Source organism: Solea senegalensis, linkage group LG6 (genome assembly GCF_019176455.1).
Source record: "Solea senegalensis isolate Sse05_10M linkage group LG6, IFAPA_SoseM_1, whole genome shotgun sequence".
Classification (NCBI taxonomy): Eukaryota; Metazoa; Chordata; class Actinopteri; order Pleuronectiformes; family Soleidae; genus Solea; species Solea senegalensis.
In genome coordinates, this window is record NC_058026.1 from 7,971,272 (window position 1) to 7,987,703 (window position 16,432).

The 16,432-nt window shown below is 41.4% G+C and overlaps 1 protein-coding gene across 1 annotated transcript in view; it reads right to left on the minus strand.

The window, feature by feature from the left end:
• Positions 1 to 1,356: 1,356 nt before the first annotated feature.
• Positions 1,357 to 16,432, minus strand: part of LOC122770798 (complement C3-like) — a 37,892-nt gene continuing 22,816 nt past the window's right edge. The window contains exons 25-46 of the mRNA XM_044027915.1: positions 15,948 to 16,160; positions 11,710 to 11,773; positions 11,511 to 11,600; positions 11,236 to 11,439; positions 10,673 to 10,748; positions 10,377 to 10,536; positions 10,170 to 10,265; positions 7,571 to 7,721; positions 6,858 to 6,943; positions 6,413 to 6,490; positions 6,171 to 6,326; positions 5,893 to 5,955; positions 5,716 to 5,797; positions 5,583 to 5,631; positions 5,060 to 5,150; positions 4,866 to 4,955; positions 4,271 to 4,373; positions 4,066 to 4,155; positions 3,396 to 3,485; positions 3,199 to 3,282; positions 2,841 to 2,970; positions 1,357 to 1,622 (exon numbers count right to left, since the gene is read on the minus strand). Coding sequence (XP_043883850.1) covers positions 1,481 to 1,622; positions 2,841 to 2,970; positions 3,199 to 3,282; positions 3,396 to 3,485; positions 4,066 to 4,155; positions 4,271 to 4,373; positions 4,866 to 4,955; positions 5,060 to 5,150; positions 5,583 to 5,631; positions 5,716 to 5,797; positions 5,893 to 5,955; positions 6,171 to 6,326; positions 6,413 to 6,490; positions 6,858 to 6,943; positions 7,571 to 7,721; positions 10,170 to 10,265; positions 10,377 to 10,536; positions 10,673 to 10,748; positions 11,236 to 11,439; positions 11,511 to 11,600; positions 11,710 to 11,773; positions 15,948 to 16,160 — 2,388 coding nt within the window. The 3' untranslated portion in view covers positions 1,357 to 1,480. The remainder of the gene's footprint in view (positions 1,623 to 2,840; positions 2,971 to 3,198; positions 3,283 to 3,395; positions 3,486 to 4,065; positions 4,156 to 4,270; positions 4,374 to 4,865; positions 4,956 to 5,059; positions 5,151 to 5,582; positions 5,632 to 5,715; positions 5,798 to 5,892; positions 5,956 to 6,170; positions 6,327 to 6,412; positions 6,491 to 6,857; positions 6,944 to 7,570; positions 7,722 to 10,169; positions 10,266 to 10,376; positions 10,537 to 10,672; positions 10,749 to 11,235; positions 11,440 to 11,510; positions 11,601 to 11,709; positions 11,774 to 15,947; positions 16,161 to 16,432) is intronic.

Here is a 16,432-nt window from a genome sequence, read left to right on the forward strand (position 1 = left end):
CTCTCTCTACCTCCCTCTCTATGTCCCTGTGTCTGGTTGTATTTTTAAGTAAAAAGTTGTCAGAAATATAAATGAGTAAAGTAAATAAAGTACAGATATGTGAAAATTCTACTTAAGTACAGTAATAAAGTATTTGTAGTTCATTACATTACAACACTGTGTGCAATGTTTTGTGCTGAGAAAAGCAATCCCGCCCCAATCGCTGTTCAGTCGTAAATATAAAACATGTTTAGTGCTTTTTGATTTGGCTGGATTCATCGATTTTGACTTCATGACATGCTAATATATATCCACCAATGTGCTTTTGATTTGCTGATATCATTTCTTGTGTTTATATACAAATTAGATATAGTCTTCCGGTTTCCTCCTGATGCCAATTCGGAAATTGAAAGCCTCTTGTATAGCCACCAGCCCTCACAGAATTTCCTCCAATTATTACCCAATATATTTATGCCACATGAATCATTAAAGATCATCTCTGCATTTGATCGCCAGCACTCAGCCATCAAATACAGTTGAGCATTTCATCGATAACACAATCTTTCCTGTTTATTGAATTTAGCTCGTGCAGCAGAGTCTCTGCTGTGATTTTGACTTTAGTGTCATCCGCCCCGATGTTGTACGAAATCTGTTCATCAGTGTGTAAAAACTGGTGTTGCCTCTGGCTAGGGTGACCAGTCAGGCAGCCGTTGCGGCGTTCCTCCCGGTCTTCCCTGATCACGACCCAGAGCAGATAGACCCTGGACTGATTTTACACAATCAATGAAAATTGAAGTCAACAACCTGACCATTTCATCCTCAGCCTCTAATCCAGCCAGGGGTGGTGGTGTCGAAGAAGTGGTCCCCCCCAAATCCAGATTCCTGATCCTCGGCAGCTAGCTGGTAGCTAGGCTGGTCTATGGAACTCCTCAGGGGAGGCAGGTCTGTGGAGTTTGTTCCACTGAAGCCTGACGGAATTCCATCAGAATGCTAGAAACAGTTGGCAGATTGAATCAGAACAGTCTGTGGGAACTGGTCTTTATAGAGAGAGTGGAGGTGCTGGTCCTAAAAGGATAGATTTGAATTTTTTTACCATTATTAACATGTCCATCCGGTTGCGACAGTTGCCAAACAAAATGCTGAATCTTGCATCGATTTCTTCCAGCATCTCCATCCAAGCAACCAGTCAGGCCCTGTTGTGGTTAGGGCGTGGCTGGATCATGAACCCCCCACCCCCCATCAATCAAATTCCATGTTGTCACTATGTAAGGCAGAATTCATACATTTAATAATTACTCAGTAATTCTATATGGTGTTGTGATTTATAAAATGTTGAGCATTAACCAAAACTAATGTATAAAAATAGGTCATAAACAGTTAGAGGAAGATTTTACAGTTTATTTCGCACAGATTAACTTTTCAATCTCGTACATCTTACAACAGTTAAAGTTTTGCATAGAGAATGCAATGTGAGAAAGACAGTTGATATTCTGGTGTTGCACTAAATCTCACATCCAAAGAGAGTGTACCGCGTGACCATCTCCTCCAAGCCCAAACATGTTGGCCTGTGTTCATCTGTTCCACACTCTGCGTCTGTGGGCCAGTACTCGATCCAGGTTCTCTCACTGAGCACATACTGATACCTGCGGGGAGGGAAGAAGTCACATGGATGCTGCATGTGAGTTATTTTCACATGCATACTGTACAAACACACAAGTCCCCCCTTCCCACAAAAAATAAACAAACAAAAATATTTGTCGCAACACACAGACTTAAAGCTGCATGGTGTAACTTCTGGAGATTTCATTTAGACTTTTTTTTTACAGAAACAGTAATGTGGCATGCTGTATATGCTGCACCCCTTATCCAAACAAAACTCTCAGACCTGGGTGCTGTCTGACTGACATCTCTCAGTGGATGTCTGACCATCACCTGAAACTCAATCTCGACAAGACAGAGTTTCTTTTTCTCCCAAGAAAGGGCCCTTCCACATAGATCTGACCATCACCCTCAACAACTCTGCGGTAGCTCCCTCTCATACCGCAAGGAACCTGGGTGTGACTCTTGATGACCATCTCTCTCTCACTGCCAACATTGCTGCAACAGCTCGATCTTGCAGATACATGTTGCACAACATCAGAAGAATATGTCCTCTTCTAAACCAGAAGACGGCACAGGTTCTGGTCCAGGCTCTTGTCATCTCACACTTGGACTACTGCAACTCCCTCCTGGCTGGTCTAACTGCATGTGCCATACGACCTCTACTTACCAAAATTCTCTCATACTACACTGCTCCTCCGCTCCCTTCACTGGCTTCCTGTAGCTGCTCGCATCCGCTTCAAAACTCTAGTGCTTGCGTTCCATGCTACAAATGTAGCAGAAAGCCTCCACATCTTCCACTGCCGACTAAAACACATTTCTTTCGACTCTACCTCAACTAAGACAACAACGACAAAAAAAGCACTTACTTGTACATCGCACTTATGACTAGCACTTTATAGTTTGGCTTACTTGAAGCACTTAATTACTTCTGGCTCTTGTTTGTACCCAAATGTTAAAATGCACTTATTGTAAGTCGCTTTGGATAAAAGTGCCTGCTAAATGACTTGTAATGGGTGCAGGAAAGAAGCATTTATTTGAGCAATGTAATTCATTTCTGAAACTTTTTGTGGGCCCGTCTCACTTTACTACAGCAATGTTGCTGCTGCCACTGTGTATCTTGACATAAAGCAAATCACTTCCTGTGTGCAGCATGAGATTGTCGCCTGGTGACACAAGATTTAACCACCACAGTATAACTGTGGTATAACACTCATTGTTACACATTTACATTGAACACATTTGATCCCCCAAAAACTTACGGTTGGTTGACATCCTCCGATCTGCCCATGATGAGATACGTTTTGCCTTTAACCAGATCTAAAGCCCACCTGCAGTGAGGGTAACTGAGGAATGTGCGATATTTACCCAGGGAACCAACATCATATTTTCCTGTTTTTTAAAATACACCAGAAGAGAAAGAAGAAAATTCTGGATTAAACACACATCTCAAGCATTAGTGTAACACATGATTATCATCTCCTCATATCTCCCCAAGGTGGTTCATAAGGAAAAGTTGGACATTTTATGAAAATGGCTTTACTTTATAGCCAAGAATAAGATGAGGGGATTTAAAACCTTCATGTATAATGTGATACATTTTAGGCAGTTCACACTCACCTTCTTTGATCACTTCCATTATCCGCATTGTGTAAATATCAGTGGACAAACCATCTGTGAATTCTTTCACTCTCACTTTGTAAACTGAGGACAGATAAGTGGCAGATGATTTTCTTAATTATGAACCTCTTCTTATACAAACATTCTGTTCATTTATAGTTAAAAAAATAATGCAGATCATTCACACTGAGTCTTACCAAAATCTATTTTGCTGGTAGGTGTACTCTCACAGGGTTTAGCTGTGCGTAAATCATTGCTGATTTTACCCTTCTGCATGCTGCAGTTCTCTGGAAATAAACAGCAGACGCACAGTAAAGATACAAACAATAACAGTAAGTCTACATGCTAATGTGTCTCTGGACAAGAAAAACAAATGCTGCACATACTGTAGATGTGTGGATGGGTGTTGGAATGGGTGTGAATTAGTAGTATAAAGCGGCTTTGCTTGTTCATCATGAAGACAAAGGCGCTGTAAAAATACAGTTCATTTACCATTGGAACCAGTGTATTGCAGGTTTTTGGCCAGGCTGTGGGAAACTGCAGCTGATCCTAAATTAATGGTGAGCCACAGTTGTTGACTATGGGAGAAAAACAGGTGAGGAATTTCATGGTCAATGACAATTATTTCAGACAGGTTGCAGAGGTGACTGATTTGGTAGGAATGTAGATCTGGACATCATCAGTGTGACCGTGGAAGTGGAGATCATGACGACGTCTAGTGTTACTGAGGGTAAGTATTTAGAGGATGAGAAGGTGATGTTGTAAACAGCAGAATGACAAATGACCAGCTCTTTATGATATTAGTAGTTATTATGAGTTCCTTCAGTACTTTCAGCTGCATCTTCAGAGAGACACTATAGTGTTTACCTTCAGCACATGTGCATTCTTCATCTCTACAGAGCCTCAGAAGCTGCCCAGCTTTCCTCTCTGGATGATAGAATTTCACACATTGTGTTTCTGCAATGATAAAGACACCCATTGATGAAATGTGCATTCAATCCAACACTGTTAACACTGCTAATCTGTCTATGTACTCTCTATCCAGATCTATCCAAGTGTCTTTAAGGCTTACGGTCATAATATTCATAGACAGATACAGCCGCTGGTTGCATGACGCCCACTTTCAGAGTCTGGTGGATCCTAAAAGTGATCTCCTCTGATTGTGTGTGAGAAACCTGTGGAGAAATGTAAAGCAAAGATGAGAAGTGAGGTTGTCTGAGAGGTCTGGGACAACATGCTTTTATCACAATACTCAGGTGCTGATTCAATTTTAAAAAACAATAACCCGTGGGTGATATTTCCAAAAATCAATGCACATCACATGATGCTCAGTCACTCTGACATTAAGCCACACTGAATGTGTTCATTTAAGATAACAGCTACATTAGCCCCTGCTAATTCTTACTACTCAGTGTAAACTGTTGCTGTAATAAAATAAAAAAAATCCTGGGAGATTCTCAAAACAGGACACAGCTCAAATGTGAGCCTTAAATAAACACGCCAAACATGAAACTGAAAAATGTCTTTTAAAACCCTGGATTGCAATTAAGACTGATACAAATAATTTGAAGTAAAATGGCAACTCCTTCTTTTGGCCGTTTCTGTTCATCAAGTGAAAACAAACGTTGCCATTCTGGAGGAGAGAAAATTTTTCTATTCTATTATACCTTGTCCAGGTAGATGATCAATGAACCTCTCTCTGACAGAACTGTGTTCATCTCATATTTTGCAATGGCACGGGCGCGTCCTTGGGCCAACTAGAAACAAGCATATAGAGTCAGAGACCTTTCAAAGCCATGAACATCATGTTTTTTCATGTTCATTGACCTTTGAATTGTAAGTGAGTGTGTAAAAATCTTACCAAGTCCAGGTCATTTTTGTTGACAGTGAAGCCAGTTAGTAAGCCAATATCCAAGATTGACATAGTTGCATCGTGATCCGTGTTCTTATATCTGTGCAATAAATGGACACATTCGATTAAAAAATACACACTCATAGTGAGAAACACATGAAGTAACAAAGCAACCAGGGCTGGTGAGAAAATGTCCTGTAATAACGGTCCAGTGTGTAAGAATTAATGACATTTTAATGGTTATATTTTGGCTTCATGTGGGGGACCGAGCTCCCATTCCAAAATGTGAAACTGAAGTCAATTCAGGCTGTTGTTGAAACATAGTTGCATAAGATGGTGGACTCTGTAAAGAAAGGCCTTTGCCTTAAGTACATATAAAAGGCTTATTCCAAGGATACAAAAAATGCATTTTTATTTTAAAGTGATGATACAAATATACTTATGGATAGTATATTCAGCTTCTGGCAATAAGCCCTCGTAAAAGTCTTACACTGGACCTTTTAAACCAGCATCATTTCTTAGCCATACTTACAAGACTTCTATTCTCAGTTTGTATATCACCTCATCCTCATCCATTTTCTCTGGAAAAGCAAGAAACCAGATGAGCATGTAATCTTTTGTCATGGCACAGAATCATTTTCAAATAGCAGAGGGCATAAAATGACCTGGAATAAGCTCCACTGACAAGTTAAACTTCTGACAGTCACTCTCTTTTTCCGTTGGCAGAGCATAATACAGTGACACCATCTGTTAACACAGGAACAAAGTGCATTTTTATATTGCATGGGTTTTAATAGAATGTATTAATACATGATTGAAAAACAGAAACATGCTTTATTTACCTTCAGTGTTGCTTCTCCAGTTCCTGTCGCAGTCACTTTAACATCCTGGTTTATATCATTGAACTGTGAGGATCAAAATAATAACAAAAGAAACAAGGCAATTAGTGATGGCAGACTTCACCCCATTCATGCAAGCCTCTGGCGGCCTCTGTTGGTCATGTTGTGGAAGTGCGAAATGACAGCCAGACACACACACAGAGCCACCAAAAACAATAACTAGACGATCAGGAAAAACAGATCGATTACAACCACTGACAGTGTGTGTGACAAATGCTCACGTTTGAGGTTCTGGTCGTGTGGTGGTTGTTCCTGTTGAAGTTGATCTTCTCTGGCTTGGGCCTGCCAGGCAAATGGATGTCCACATACAGATCATACTCTTGTTCTTGTGCACTGGCCCAGTATTCTGCTACAGCCTGGTACACTATCATCGTAGCCTGGACAGAAAAACAACAGTAATAAAACGTCCATTGACCTGCAAGTTGTTGAAAAAAAAAGAAGTCAAGTTGGGATGTCCTGTTACCTGAGTTGAGCCATAGCCTCCACCATCCCTCTGCTGTTTGTTGAACCATCTCACAATAGGTCTAGCATCTTCCAAGGCCTTTATTAACAGAAGGTGAGAGAAGGTTTGAAGCACACCATATAAAGGTCTGCAGTAGTAAATTAACCAAACCATTTCCATTTCTACCACTTTATCCTCCACATGAGGGTCAAGGGGGTGCTGTGCCAATCTCAGCTGACATAGGGCGATAGGCGTGGTCACACCGTGGACAGTTCCCAAGTCCATCGCAGGGCCACATATAGAGACAAATTCACTTCACTCTCACACCTCCGGTCAATTTAGAGTGTCCAATTTACCTAATCCCCATATTGCATATTTTTGGACTATGGGAGGAAACCGGAGAACCCGGAGAAAACCCATGCACACACGATTTTTCAGGACCCGCAATGAACTCGCAGAGATTCACCTTGGCCTTGACCAGAGCAAGAAGAGCATAAGCTGTGGCCTCTAATGTATAAACAGGTCCTTTAGGAACATTCCAGTGGGACAACTCTGTAAGAAAAACACAGGCAAATATTTTTTTTATTATGGGGCAGAACTTGTGCCGAATGTCATCTGATATGGAATATTTAATCTCACATTCTGACCTGCAGACGTGAGTGCTCAATTGTGGAAGGATTTTAAAGGCCAATTCAGATATTATTTTTTATGTTATTTTATTTATCCTTTATTTAGCCATGAGGGAATTGAAATATATGATCTCTTCTTCCAGGGACTCTTGGTCAAGATAGCAGCACAAATAGTACAAATAGTTAGACAAATCTATTTCAGATATAAAAATCACAACAGAATATACAAGCTAAAAGGAATTAGACAAAAAACAGAGTAAAACAAAACAGAGATGATAGTAAAGTGCAGAAGTATACAGGCCATACCCACAAGATCGAGACAGATAAAAAGAAAAGAAAAAACACAGTTTTTAGTATAGACACAAGTTAATATTTCTGAAAGAAATCATGTACAATGAATTCCCATTGCAGTGAGTAGGACAGAAATATACAATATTTATATCTTTACATATTTAATACATAATATCGACTACAATATTGTTTTAGACTAAAGGTAACAATTATTCTTGGAAGTGTTTTTTTTTCTTGTATTGGAATACTGTAACTGCACCTGGGGAAGCAAAATTGTAGAAGATCTCTCTGTTCAGTTTGTCTTGGTTGGCCAGAGCGTATGATGACATGGCTACAGCATATGGGTTGGTGAGGCTGGACAAACGCCTCTCCAGGTAGGCCACGGCTTTGTCAGTACTTCCAGGCAGACTCTGGACATCAGGAAACAGGAAACAAGAAACAGAGAAATGATGGGAGGACTGAGTGTGACAGGAGAACAGACAAACAGCAGGTATCCTGTGCAAACATGAGAGGATGAGACAATAGTAATCCATTTATCTGTATCTCGAGAGCGAGTAATGAGTACTACTTCATACTTCAAGATACCAACATACAGTAAGTGACATAATCAGGGCTCCAGACTGTGACCAAAATTTGAACGTGAAACGTGGAGGGTCCTTGAGTTTATGGATCGCATGTATCTCCAAACAGTGAAGAAGGAGAATTTAAATACCAAGGCACATGAGATCAGCGATTGTGAACGATGGCTAAATGCACCATCGATGAGCACTTTCTCCCTAGTAAGCCTGGTGTGCGAGACACAAATCCTGACCTAGAGGATGAATACAAATCAGATTCTGAAGAAACAGGTCTGGCAAAAAAAAATCCACAAGATCCAGTTTTTGTGAGGAATGGCAGTGCAAGTTTACCTGGCTATGGTACTCCAGAAAAACTAATTGATTGAGCTGTAAATTCTGCTGTCGATACCCGCAACATGCAGGGAACACAAAATTTGCAGAAAATGCTGTCACTACACAGTTAAAATGCTCATCAAACGTGCCGTGACAACTCCATGACTATCACGTAAATGTGTTACAATCTGTGATTGAGCATATGTCAGTACGCACACTTACATAGGATATACACAGGAGGTAAAAGATGGGATTCACATGTTTTGAGTTACGTAATGTTGGAATAAAGTCGAGCTAAAGACAATCCACCGTCTCCTCATATATAACATATCACAACTACCGGTTACATTTAGAAGATAAGAGGCTGCTAGTCAGTGCACCAAGGAGGAAAATAAATATTGAAGTTTAACACAGCCTTCTACACTGCCTGGCCAAAAAAAATGTTGCCACCTAAAAAAAAAGGGTCACATCGTTGGACCGCCTTTAGCTTTGATTACGGCACTCATTCACTGTGGCATTGTTTCCATAAGTTACTGCAATATAACAAGATTTTTTTTCCGTCCAGTGTTGCATTCAGTTTTCACTAAGATCTTGTATTGATGATGGGAGAGTCGGGCCACTGACCAAAGCCTTCTTCAGCACATCCCAAAGATTCTCAATGGGGTTAAGGTCTGGACTCTGTGGTGGCCAATCCATGTGTGAAAATGGTGTCTCATGCTCCCTGAACCACTCTTTCACAATTTGAGCCTGATGAATCCTGGCATTGTCATCTTGGAATATGTCATCAGGGAAGAAAAAAATGCATTGATAGAATAATCTGGTCATTCATTATATTCAGGTAGTCAGCTGACCTCATTCTTTGGGCACATAATGTTGCTGAACCTAAACCTGACCAACTGCAGCAACCTCTTACCTATTTGCGTAGTTAAATCCAGGTGGCGACTGTTTTTTTTGGCCAGGCAGTGTACATTGACAAGGGCCAACACCACTCTCCTTGACCCGGCCCCCAGGACTGGAAAATGCAGGTCAACCTTGACCACAAACTTGGCTTTCCAACAGAGATAAGAACAGCTAATCTCATGCCAAACCTCATCCTGTGGCCCACTTCTCAGAAACTCCTGTACATCCTGGAACTAACGGTACCATGGGATGTTTGCTGAAATAGCAGCCCAGGCAGAACAACTCAACTGGCGTACCGAGGTGTTCCCTGTAGAAGTTGGGTGCAGAGGGTTTGTTGTCAAGACCACAACCAGGATCCTGAAAAGAATGGGGGTGAAAGGACAGGCCTTCCAGCAAGCAGTGAAGTCACTCTCACAGGCTGCGGAGCGAAGCAGCAACTGGCTGTGGATCAAGAGAAAGGACACCATCTGGACTGAGATGACCGTTGAGGGGTAAAGATATGGGGGGGTGGCACAGGTGTCTCTGTTGAGTCCTCTGGAGGTATTGTGGGTCTAAATCAGCGAAACACGGAAGATGGAGGGTGCCCACTGTCTGACCCCAATGACGTTTTCACCCCTCTCCCACTCAAGACTTAACCTTGTCTTAAGTGATGCTTTTTAAATAATCACGACAAGATATAAATTAGTAAGTATAACACAGAACAAGGTTTCTAACACCGATCTAGGTCCTACTGAAACATGGATTTTTTGGTCAGCTTTTCCTCCTTTCAGAAATGTTTGATACGAGTTTGATGCCAAGGAGGCTGTACATATGAGGTTCAGTCAAGGTAAAAGGTCTAAGAGGCCAAATTACAAGGGCTCACCTTCTGAGCTACCCAATAGACTACAGGGGGATTTTGCTCTAAGGGTGAGTGAGGAAAGGCACAAGTTGTTCAGGCCTACTTTTTCTGTAGTGGCATTAAAGTTGTTGACTAGTGCCCCAGACTCTGTTTGGTTCATCACTTATGTGGAGTGAGAATGTGATGCAATAACAGTGGTGCAATACAATGCATGCAGGTGAGGTACTCACACTAACTGTGTCAGCACATAGCTTGCGTGACTCCTGCATGGCAATGAGGCAGAACGCTGTCATGGAGGCATCTGAATCTGAGCCTTGCACATCACCCTACACACACACACAGAAAATGTTTTTATTTGAATTTGCAAGTGTGTCGTAACGTTTTTGAATTACCTGTCTTTTTGTCATTCATGATGTTACTGGAATGAGTTCACACACACTCATCTCTCTGTGGATCACCCTTCCGACTTCTCTGAACATGCCATCAGGTTGCTGTGCATTGGAAATCAGAAACTTGACAGCGTCACAGATCACATTCTTCTTCATTTCCACCAGGTTGTAGGACATGGCAAACACCTTGACAACATAAGCTGTGAGCCTTTGAGAGAGAAGAGATGGGGTGATTGTTAAGTTACATTAAACACATGAAATATACGCCCACGCTCACACAGTCAGAGATAGACGAGGATGTGGAAACATTTACATATGAGCTCATTTATATTTGAACGTCTCACCAGGTGCTACTTTTGGCCCTGGGCCATGCTGAAAAAGATCCATCTTGTTTACGGAAGGCGAGTTCATTATTGTAGCCTGGATGCAAACAAAACACACAATTTTTTTCCAAGTGCCATTCAGTCCATGTTTTTTTCCTTTATGTAGAGCATAATTTAATTTTTTTGTGCAGAACATGTTTGAGTGTTACATATGTGTATATACAGTATATATACACACACACACACATATATATACATATATATATATATATATATATATATATATATATATATATATATATATATATATATACATATATATACATATATATATATATATATATATATATATATATATATATATATATATACATATATATATACATATATATATATATATACATATCACATTCAATTAATGGCTCTGTAAATCTGCACAGGAGTAGTTTGTTGTCTACCACACTGTTTGACACCATTTCAAGTGAAGTCAGCTTTATTACTAGAGCACATTTAAAAAAAACAGGTTGACCAACATGCTTTACAGATTTCAGCCACAGAGAGGAATAAAATAATCATGATCTCACCGGTCCTGATATGCTGGAGGGTTTCATTCCGTCTCTGAACGCCCACAGTTTCCCACTGGTTAGTTTTGTCCAAATACATGGTTGCAATGACGGGTAGAGTCATGTGGATCATGTTGTGCTCTCCACAGCCGTGTGGCAACTGGATCAGTGAAGTCATTGACTCCCCACTAATGACGTTCTCCACCAATGGACCAACTTCACTCCCTGCACATGCATAACCAGAACAATCAAAACACTATCAATCAACAGGAACAAGTAAATAAGTGATATCCCACCTGTCACAGAGATCTGTGTGCTTGCAGGTGTGTTAGGAACCCAGTCTTTCTTTGGAATTCCACTATTGAGAGTTTCTTCTTGTTTACCTCCTGGAGGAAGAAACAGGCAAGTTTGGGGGGTGGGGGAATCATTTTGCGTCAGTTCAAACACACAACACAGAATGATTATAAAGTGAAGGCATTCAATGTATGAACTCACCAGCACCTTTGTGTGAGGGGTCTAGAATTATAGTCTGTACAGACTTAATTAGTACACCTTCAGGCTGGAAAAACAACAACACAAACATTATAATCACAACTATTTTTAAGTTTATTCTTTTCTGCATATGTTGGGGCAAGGGCTGGGGTATCCCTGAGCAAGGTACCCAAAATCCCATTTTCTCCCCAGGCACTGTTCAGTGGCTGCCCCCTGCTCCTAATTGTAGGAAGGTTTCAAGAAGAGGACGGGTTAAATGCAAAGACAAGTGCACAGAGTCTGAAGGAATGGGAACCCATTTCAGAGAGAATCATCATGGTGAGATTTACATTCCGCTGTCAAGACACAGCCACTATACAAGCATATGCCCCCACCAATGATGCAAGTGAAGCAGATAAGGAACTGTTCTATGTACAGCTGCAAGCCACCATGGCCAAGCGTAAGAAGAGCGACATCACCGTCCTCATGGAGGACACAGTTGGAATGAAGGAGTGACGTCAGAACCATGAACCACAATGGAGAGCTCTTTGTCGACTTCTGCTCCTTGAACAACCTGGTAATAGGCGGCACCTTGTTTCCACATAAAATTCCACATATCACCCAATGGATCTGTTGAAAACCAGATAGACCACATTGCAATTTCTGGAAGACGGCGGGGAACACTACAGGACTACAGAATAAAGAGAAGCGCTGATGTCGGTTCGGACCACCGCCTACTTTTGGCCACCTGCTGGGCACAACTCGCAGCTTGTAGGAAGACGAAACAGAAGACAACTAAGTATAATGTAAAGAGGCTGAAAGACCCTGAAACAAAACAAGAATTTGTACTTACCTTGGCAAACCGCTTTGATGCTCCACGCTACAACTCGGATGACGAAGAGGAAGAAGATGTAATCGAAACTGAATGATCTATCATCAAGGAAGCCTATACAAGCGCATGTGAAGAGGTTCTGTGGAAAGTTAAGAGAGAGAAGAAGGAGTAGATGAATCAAGACACATGGGAGAAGGTGGAGGAAAGATGCAACCTAAAAGCAAATATTGATAATAGCAGAACCAGGAACCAGAAGGCTAATGCTACGAAGCTCTATAACAGGGGTCGGCAACCTTTGTGACATGGAGTGCCAGTTTGAAATTTTCTTCTCATCGAGTGTGCCATTATAAACAATAACAAAGTTAAATTATGACACAAAATACAAAAACATTTCCAATATACCTGGAATGTTATTCCATTCATAGAGCACATCTCAGTCCTGTATCTGCTCAAGGTTAATAATAATAACTTTAAGAAAAAACATCTTAAAAAAACACTGTGTTTAACAAACATATTGCTCTGTCTGGGAAGATAGGCCAAACCAAAACTGAGACTACAGTACCTTGTACTGGAAGCTGTCACTCAAACCCATGAAATCAGGACACACATAAAGTGAGGAACACTGAGGTGCCAGCATGCCAGTGTTTATGCCGCAGAGTGTTGATCACGAGTGCCAAAGGTTCCCTACCCCTGCTCTATAACAAAGCAGTCCAGAAAGTGAAAATAAGCTGTAGGAGAGACAAAAGGAAGTAGATCGTGGACATGGTCACGGAGGCACAGGAGGCCGCGTCGAAGCAGGATATGAAAACCCTTTACAGAATCACAAAAACGCTAAGTGGCAGAAGGCAAACAGAATTGCTTGATATACGCACCGGACCACCAAGTAAGGCAGAGTTTGGTAAGGCCATCAAATCACTTTGACACAAGAATGGTAAAGCCGCAGGACCTGATAGTATACCCCCAGAAGCTTGGAAAGAGGCAGGCAAGCTGTCTGTTGAAGCCCTCCACCCACTCCTTAGCAGAATATGGCAAGAAGAGAAGATGCCCCTAGACTGGAAGAAAGGTACCATCATTAAGATACCGAAGAAAGGAGATTTGACCCAGTGCAAGAACTGGCGGGGCAAAATGCTCGTCTCAGTTGCCAGCAAGCTACACTGCAGAATAATCCTTAACCGGACAGCAAACGCCATGGAATCCAAACTTAGAGACAACCAAGCAGGCTTCCGCCCAAACAGATTGTGTAGCGACCAGGTTGCAACCCTGAGAATTATAGTTGAACTCACAACTGTATGCTGTTTTTGTAGACTAATTTGACTCAGCTGACAAAACCACACTATGGAACATCGTTGCCCACTACAGAACCCCTACAAAGATCATCAACATGATTAAAGTCTTCTACACTAACTTTCAAGCCCAGGTAGCACATGAGGGAGATCTGACAGAGCCTTTCAACATCTGCCTTTCAAGCCTCTGCTCTTTATAGTCACACTAGACTGGATAATGAGGGAGACAGATGCCAGATGAGAGAGAAAAAGTAAAATAAAATAAGTAAATTTACTTATCTCGGTAGCGTCATCAGCAACGATGGAGGGGGCCATAGGAAAGGCCAAGGCTGTGTTTGCCCAGTTAAAACCAGTCTGGAGGTCCAGGAGTATCTCCATCAAAACCAAACTACAGATCCTCGAATCAAATGTAAAGTCCATCCTGCTATATGGCTGTGAAATGTGGGGCTTGACACAACTTAACATCAAGAAACACCAAACCTTCATTAACTCAAGACTACGCTATATCCTTACTAGATAACCTACTAGATATATAACCTACTAGAGAGAACAGGCCAGAAACTGGTGGAAGTCACCATTAGAAGAAGGAAATGGAGATGGATAGGCCATATCCTACAAAAGCCTCCTACATCCATCACGAGATCTGCCCTTTAGTGGAATCCTCAAGGAATGAGAAGGAGGGGAAGGCCACGGCTGTCTTGGAGGAAAGGGTTCAACAAGGACTTAACCATAGCCAACACCTCGTGGCAAGAGGTGAGGAAGACCGCATGTGACCTGAAGCGGTGGAGACACTTCACTGAGGCCCTGTGCTCCCGGATGGGCGAAGAGGATTAAGTCAAATGAGTCAAGTAAGTTGTGGGCTGCAAACTCAATTTTTGTTTAAGTTTGGTCTTTTGTGCCACCCACTGCCACTGATAACACAATAACAAACCTCATGGCACTTTAACACATGGTATTCCAGCAGAATAAGTAGAAAACCTGTTAGTTGCTAGGTGTTGGAATAGGAACAATTCCAGATATAAAAAACCTTAGCGCCCCTCTCTTAAATAAATCAACCAGAGAAGAAGAAAAAGGGGTCTGCAGTGTTGATGTGAAAAAAGGAGAGAGGAAGTTAAGGACAGATATGCTGGTGTGGATACTTTTCTCCTGGAGAGCAGCAAACATAGAACTCCAGCCAAGGTCAGCTGACATTCTCACTCTTACTCCCTCTCTCTCATATAATGTGTCACTGAATATTTTTTGAGTGTCGAGTCCTACTGTTGTAATTGTTTTTTAATACATCACAAAAATATTCTAGAAATATTCTTATCGCTTACTTCTTCCTAAACAGCTGAGAGTATATTGATTCCTTTTTCCTAATTTTCAGTTCTTCAACTGAGAGTATATACACATGTGAACAAAGAGAAGACCGCTTCCCAAACTGACTTCATCACAGGAGATTGCTGTCCACTCAATTTTACAGTGAGAATCATTGTTTTTGTGTCACTGACAGCTAGATGTGGACAGCTTTTGCATTTTATCAAACGTGCTAATAGGATTTTCTGGTATACAGCTCTATATATGTAGGTATGACAATGTTTCATATTAAAGATTTTTCTTAACTTTTAAAATGTGTCTTGAAAATGTGTGTTTGTTGTTATTGTTATACACTGAAGTAGGTATATAATTTTCCAACATTACTTTAAAAAGAGCTGACACTTCAGATGAGAAAACAACCCTGTGTGTCATTCTTGAGAACATTCTTTGGCCAGTTTATCCTAAAGATGAGGATTGTGGGGCTGCTGGTGCCAATCCCAGCTGACATAGGGCAAAAGGACGGGTCACCAGTGCATCGCAAGGCAAACACGTAGATTCACACGAGAAGAAAACATTCACTCAAAGCTATTGGCAATTGAGAGTGTCCAGTTAACCTCTGCATGTTTTTCAAACTCCATACAGAAAGGCCCTTGTCCTGACCAGGTTGTGAACCTGGGCCTTTTTGCTGCAAGGCAACATCACTAACCCATAACGTGTGGCTCCAGAGATGTTAATGACTCTTACATGTGTACATACACAACATATCTGTTGAAATTGGTCTGATGTCATCTAATGTTAAAGAACATCTTGACACATTGTTGTCATTTTAATATGGCGTCTGTTTCTCTTACCACCACCCGCAGCATCTTCATGACTCCATCATTGAGCGACGGGTCCTTCACGGCTGCTTTGACCTCAATGTTAAATTGTCCGTACTTCATGGGTATAATGATGAAGGGAACTGATCGTGTAGTCAGGGGCCCGACATTGACATCCTGACGAAATCGTCTACGTTTAGATGCTACACTGCACACATCCTCCGTCTCAGTCAGATCCACACGCACCTTGGGAGAGAGGTGGAGAGAGAAGAATAAGAGACACCACAAAGTGAATCAGATGCAAATGAAATACAGTTAGAGACATTTTTATTTGTGTGTGGTAGAAAGCAAATACTTATACTGACATACAGTAATGGCATACAATAAATATGGAAAATTGAAATAGATGGTTGTATAACAGTTGGTTGGTTGGTTGTCACTGGCATGCAGAGCTAAAGTTCAGTAGAGTGACAGCTGCAGAAGCTTCCTCTGAACCTGCCGGTACGGGTGCAGGGAGA